Genomic DNA, 6968 nt, shown 5'->3' with positions numbered 1-6968 from the left:
ATTGAAGTGGGGTGGGAAGCAAAAAAAAAAAAAAAAAGGCCAGTAGGTTCTCTTGTGAGATAGTTTTTTGTTCCTATGAATTGAATACACTCTCTGAAAACTTTCAAAAAGAGACAGGGAAGAATGTATTTGCTTTGATCCTACATGTGGAGTGTTCTCTACTACAAATGCCTTTTAATTTAGAAACATTGTTGAAAAGTCTGTTTGAAAGTACATGAAAATGTAATATGTAAATAAGTTCTAATTAGTTATTTCAGTTAATTATTTTTTTGTCTCTGCTTTGCAGCTCTATTTTTCTTCCTCAGAAGGTCCCTTGTCAGAGTCCAGCTTTGGCCTCCTCCAAAAAATGTGTTTTTCTAGTGGTCATTATTAAGAAAATACGTCCCCACTACTCCTGTTGACAACCTCATAGTGATAGAGTAAAATCCCAGGGTGTTATGGGGAATCGTTTCAGACAGTTTTAGTCCGCGATTTGCTAGGAGGATATTAAAGCAGGAAATCTTGCAGTTAATTAAAAGAACGGGTGTATCCTTTTTCAAATAAATGGTATCAGTTATTTTTTAGAAAATGAATCTACACCAGGCCACTAACTGGACTCTAATCTTTCCTGAGTATCCTGTGTTCTTTCAATGACAGATACATTGGATTTGGAGATTAAAAATTTTAATTCTTTCTAAGTCAAATAAGATGCTTCTCAGTGAATGCTCTGGAAAAAAAAATGCTGGTAAAATGAACTGTTGTTTCTACATAGTAAATTTTTGAAAATTGACTAAGAATTTAAAATGTTGAGTTTAGAAGCCTAGAAAGTAAACTATGTGACAAATTATGAGCTTTTCACTTAGCAATCTACCCTCCCTCTGCATTTCACTTAATTAGAATCAGAATTTTTGAGCGTGGAGGGACCTTTGCAGTCACCTAGAAATCAGGGAACTTTCCTCAGCTTTTACCCACCACAGCCCCTGGTGGTGGTTGGTTGGGTAGAAATGCAAGTTCCTGGGCCCTACCCGAGATTTACAGGGTCAGAATCTCTGGGGCCAGGCTGGGGCTGAGAGGGACTACATTTTTCACAAACATCTCCAGAAAATTCTGATGCTCACTGAACTTGGCAAACCACTGGTTTAGGCTGACTCCTTTATTTTGTGGTGAGGAGAGGCAGCCTAGGGACTTTAATGGGTCAGGCTCATCATGTTCCCTTACGAAAGAGCACACTTCCTGACTCTGTGTTGGTTGCTTCTGTCATGTCCGACTCTTTGCAACACTATGGACTGTAGCCCGCCAGGCTCCTCTGTCTATGGGATTTCCCAGACAAGAATACTGGAGTGGCTTGCCAGTGAGTAGCTATTCCCTGTTCCAGGGGATCTTCACAACTCAGGGAGTGAACCTGGGTCTCCTGCATTATTGGCAGATTCTTTACCATCTGAGCAACCAGGGTTCCTGACTCTAGACTTATGCTTGTCTGTACACCATGTATCCAGAACACTCCTAAGCACAGAGAGAAGTCGGAACCTTCTAGGTCATTGCTGCTGCTGCTGTTAAGTAGCTTCAGTCGTGTCCGACTCTGTGCGACCCCATAGACGGCAGCCCACCAGGCTCCCCCGTCTCTGGGATTCTCCAGGCAAGAACACTGGAGTGGGTTGCCATTTCCTTCTCCAGTGCATGAAAGTGGAAAGTGAAAGTGAAGTCACTTGGTCGTGTCCGACTCTTAGCGACCCCATGGACTGCAGCCTACCAGGCTCCTGCATCCATGGGATTTTCCAGGCAAGAGTACTAGAGTGGAGTGCAATTGCCTTCTCCTCTAGGTCATTAGAAGCTGTCAACTTTTAAAACAAAAAAGGTTGAGAGTTTAGTGAACAAAATTGAGTTTATTTGGGAATAGCAGAGGAATTGCTTTGGGACATGCAAACTATGGTGAACCATAAGCAAGTTTGGAGAACAGTGGAGAGGAGCAATTCTATTAGGAAAGGGGAAGCTGGGAGGGGCTGTGTTGAAGGAAAGGTCATTGGACGACAGTGAGTATGCGGGGTTGTGGTGTCTTCTCATTGGTTGGATTGTTGACAAACAAGGAGAAAGTCTTCCTTCTTCATGCTTGGCTATATAAAGTAAGCTGCCACAAATAACATGCGCCTGAGACCTCCTCTTTCAGTGCTTCCTATGTCCATTTTGAATGAGGTATTCTGTTATATTCATTTTTGTAGGGTGATTTCAGCATCAAAAGTAGGAGAGCATGGTTCTAAATATGTTATAAAAGTAAAGACACCCAAGAACTAGAGGTAGTTTATGTGCTGCTGCTTGTGTCTCAGCTAAAACAAGTATGAACCCTAGCCATGTTCTCTTTCTCTTTTACGAGCCTGGACACCTGTGCGAAGTGCTGAAGCTGTTTAGCTTATTGAGTTGAACCCTCAGCCTGTTAAGCTTTGAACCTGTGTGCCTGGTTGATATACACATTTGCAGGCTATGTGCTTTCTTAAAAAGCACACTTGTGTATTTTAACATTGCCTATGTATTAGGTTGCATCTAGGAGATAATAGTCGGACACAACTGAGTGACTTCACTTTCACTTTTCACTTTCATGCATTGGAGAGGGTAATGGCAATCCACTCCAGTGTTCTTGCCTGAAGAATCCCAGGGACGGCGGAGCCTGGTGGGCTGCCATCTATGGGGTCACACAGAGTCGGACACAACTGAAGTGACTTAGCAGCAGCAGCAGCAGGAGATAAGCCCAATAGGACCTACTAAAGCATTCAGCAAACGCTTACTGATGTTTCAGTTCAGTTCAGTCACTCAGTCGTGTCCGACTCTTTGCGACCCCATGAATCACAGCACGCCAGGCCTCCCTGTGCATCACCATCTCCCGGAGTTCACTCAAACTCATGTCCATCAAGTCGGTGATGCCATCCAGCCATCTAATCCTCTGTCGTCCCCTTTTCCTCCTGCTCCCAATCCCTCCCAGCATCAGAGTCTTTTCCAACGAGTCAGCTCTTCGCATGAGGTGGCCAAAGTACTGGAGTTTCAACTTTAGCATCATTCCTTCCAAAGAACACCCAGGGCTGATCTCCTTTAGAATGGACTGGTTGGATCTCCTTGTAGTCCAAGGGACTCTCAAGAGTCTTCTCCAACACCACAGTTCAAAAGCATCAATTCTTTGGTGCTCAGCCTTCTTCACAGTCCAACTCTCACATCCATACATGACCACAGGAAAAACCATAGCCTTGACTAAATGGACCTTTCTTGGTAATGTCTCTGCTTTGCAATATGCTACCTAGGTTGGTCATAACTTTTCTTCCAAGAAGTAAGCGTCTTTTAATTTCATGGCTGCAGTCACCATCTGTGGTGATTTTGGAGCCCAAAAAGATCAAATCTGACACTGTTTCCACTGTTTCCCCATCTATTTCCCATGAAGTGATGGGACCAGATGCCATGATCTTCGTTTTCTGAATGTTGAGCTTTAAGCCAAATTTTTCACTCTCCTCTTTCACTTTTATCAAGAGGCTTTTTAGTTCCTCTTCACTTTCTGCCATAAGGGTGGTGTCATCTGCATATCTGAGGTTATTGATATTTCTCCCGTTAATGTTTATTATATCCCAAATTCAAACAAGCAAAAGCAAAAAAGCTAAAATAACTTACATTTATTTTTGCAATGTTTTATGGTGTACGTTTCAGCTATAATGGTGCTCCCAAATTTCTACAAGATCACGTTCACTTTCTAAATCATTAGGGAAGATTGAATTCTGTTCAGTATCATTTCAATGTGAAGTCAGCTTGAATGTCTACAGTGTCTAGAATGTGTCAAGTTCTGCTCAACTCTGTTTCACAGTCCATATGTGGCCATGTTTAATGTGTAATTGTTGGAACGGGCAACATATCTGCATAGGGGTGTTCACCAAAGTGAAGAGGCAGGTTAGCAGGATCAATTTCAAGAGGCAGGTGAGCAGATTAGGAGGATCAATTCCAGAACAGCTCTGGGATGTTAAAATCTCTTTGTATGCATGAGGCTGTTTATGTGCCAAATAATATTCAGTTTATCGTCTCTTCAACATAAACATTTATTGCTGGTCTGTCATGTGTAAAGCTCTGTGTTAAGTGCTAAGGATAAAAAATAGATCTGAGCAGTTTATAGTGTAGTTGTGGCTATACGAGCACATCAAAAAGCACAATAGTTTAAGGAGGCATGCACTATATGCCAAATGAGCACCATGCTCAGTGGGTGCCGCAGATGGCATTCCAGTGTTCAGAGCCTAGTGATGGCACCTTCCACTCCCAACAGAAGCAGCAGATGTGTTTGGTTTTTCCTTATCAATTTTATACATATCTCAGTCCTCAGCCAATCTGAAAAATAGGAACTTGTTACCATCTTGTTGCTACTCAACGGTAAAGAAGGAGTTGTTCTAGGAAGACAGTATTAAACTCTGGAAGCACAATTCCAATACATTTACTCCCCGTCTTTCAATATCTCTTGTATTCCAAAACAGTGGGATCTAGTTCTCTTTCTGGAGGGTACTTTGTGGATCTGCTTGATGTTGTTTTATTTGTGATGAACATGAAAGCTCTAGGAATTTTCTGATACTTTCATTCATGAATTCATGTAAGTATCCTCTTAGGTTGTCAAACATGTTTGAGCTCCTTCTAGTGGAAATGGGGAGCAACTCTGATTATATTATTATTACTATTAAGAGTAATCTATGTTTCCTGATGGTTCAGATGGTAAAGAATCTACTTGCAATGTGGGAGACCCAGGTTCTATGACTGGGTCAGGAAGATCGCCTAGAAAAGGGAATGGCTATCCACTCCAGTACTCTTTCCTGGAGAATTCCATGGACAGAGGGCTACATAGCCTGGTGGGCTACAGTCCATGAGGTTGCAAAGAGTTGGGCGTGACTGAGCGACTGACACTTTGATTTTGTACCCATTTTATGAAATAGGCTTAATATGAGATTTCTTTGATCAATATAGTTCTTGGCATCCAACCATGAAATGGGCCATGAGGAAGGGTTTCTAAAATGAAATCTGTAGATAAGACATGTCAGAAAAGTGATGCTGGTATATAATGCTGATGACCTGTTCTGGATGTTGTGCTTTGGGTTGATTGTAACAGAATTTCTGTTATCAATAGAATATAGTTCCTCCTAGCTAAAGGTAAATAATGGCTTCTTTTTTGTCAAGGCCATGATTATTACCAGCTTCCCTGTCAGTACCAGGATGGTACTCACATAATCATGGACTTCTTGGACATGAAAAAGACCTTGGCAATCATTTGCAAGCAGTCAGTGGTCTTTAGTGATGGGCAGGATCCGGCAAAGTAGAGATCGAAGAAAAGGATATCATGAAAGAAGTAAATCATGCCAAGATATGGAGGGTGAAGTGAGCACACTGTGTGTATTTGGGGAACAATGAGGAGAGACTTCTCTGACTTCAACCAAGAGGTTCTATTTCCATTGGAGAATCACAGGAGTAGGTAGTTGGAAAGGAGAGGTAGGGGCCAATCAAAGGACACATTCCTTTCACTGATTTTGTCAGCAGAGGAAGGCTACATGTCAGGTTTTAGGTTCATCTTAGAATCAGACAAGTTTAGAACCCAACCCAGTCTCCATCTCTGACTGGCTGTGTTGTGCTTTGTCCCTCAGTCATGTCCAACTCTTTGCCACCCCATGAACTGTAGCCTGCCAGGCTCCTCTGTCCATGGGATTTTCCAGGCAAGAACACTGGAGTGGGTTGCCATTCCCTTCTTCAGGGGATCTTCTCAACCCAGGGATTGAACTCAGGTCTCCCGCATTGCAAGCAGATTCTTTACCATCTAAATCACCAGGGAAACCCTGACTGGCTTGGTGACCTCAAGACAAAATACTTCACCTGGATAAATAAACCTTAGTTTATTCATCTATAAAAAAGAGCTGATAATATCTTCCTCATAGAGTTGTTGCGTGGGTTAAATAAGATCCTATATGAGAAGCCCTCAGCCAAGTGCCTGGTGGAAGTAGGATTTCTGAGGTGGAAGAGAGGAGATGAAAGGGCGTTGGTTGTAGAGAGATGGTCTCTGGCTGCTGTGCACAGAAGTGGAATTAGAAGAGATCAGAAATGTACCAGTATCAGCAGTCCCCCAGGAGGCGAAAGGGGCGAAGCTGCCAGGCTAGGAAGGAGGCGTGCATGCTCAGTGACTCAGTCGTGTCTGACTTTTTGCCACCCCATGGACTGCAGCCCACCAGGTTCCTCTGTCCACAGGATTTCCCAGGCAAGAATACTGGAGTGGGTGGCCATTTCCTTCAGGGGATCTTCCTGACCCAGGGATCGAACCCACATCTCCTGCATTGCAGGCGGAAGAAGGGGACGTGTCTGTATATGTATTCTCTGCAATTTCTTTCCTGTTGTTGACTTTTGTTTCACTTGAGGATTGTATAACTTCATTCTACAGTGTTAGAGAAGTACAGTAATCACAGACTTTTCTTCTCCCCTGAACAGGATGCCAGCGATCCATAGGCCTTTCCAACGGGAAAGCCAAGGTGTGCAGCTACAGCGGGTGGTATTACTGCAGCAGCTGCCACGTGGACGACAGCTTCCTGATCCCAGCCCGCATAGTCCACAACTGGGACACTTCAAAATACAAGGTGGGTGCTGAACCTGGGTTCACTGCATAATAGTGATTTTGCTTTTTACTTGTTGTCACGTGGATTCTAAAGAGAATGAGACTTTGAGGCAGACCTGATTAAGGTCATCTCATAAACGCTACAACTGTATGCTCTTTTCCCACTCTATACTATTTCTATTGCATTATTTGGGGCTTCCCTTGTATTTCAGTCAATAAGGAATCTACCTGCAATGCAGGAGACCTAGGTTCGATTCCTGGGTCAGGAAGATCCCCTGGAGAAGGAAATGGCAACCCACTCCAATACTCTTGCCTGGAGAATCCCAGGGACGGGGGAGCCTGGTGGGCTGCCGTCTATGGGGTCGCACAGAGTGGGACACAACTGAAGCGA

The 6968-nt window shown here is 43.4% G+C and overlaps 1 protein-coding gene across 4 annotated transcripts in view; it reads left to right on the top strand.

Moving 5' to 3' along the window:
- PLEKHM3 (pleckstrin homology domain containing, family M, member 3) overlaps positions 1-6968 on the top strand; it is a 224568-nt gene that overhangs the window by 78702 nt on the left and 138898 nt on the right. For all 4 annotated transcript variants that reach the window (XM_010861065.1, XM_010861067.1, XM_010861069.1 and 1 more), the window contains exon 4: positions 6454-6599. In XM_010861065.1, coding sequence (XP_010859367.1) covers positions 6454-6599 — 146 coding nt within the window. The remainder of the gene's footprint in view (positions 1-6453; positions 6600-6968) is intronic.

The sequence above is a fragment of the Bison bison genome, unplaced genomic scaffold (assembly GCF_000754665.1).
Source record: "Bison bison bison isolate TAMUID 2011002044 unplaced genomic scaffold, Bison_UMD1.0 scf7180017864471, whole genome shotgun sequence".
Lineage (NCBI taxonomy): Eukaryota > Metazoa > Chordata > Mammalia > Artiodactyla > Bovidae > Bison > Bison bison.
Note: the sequence above shows the minus strand (reverse complement) of the source record. Positions and strands in the feature narration are given on the sequence as shown.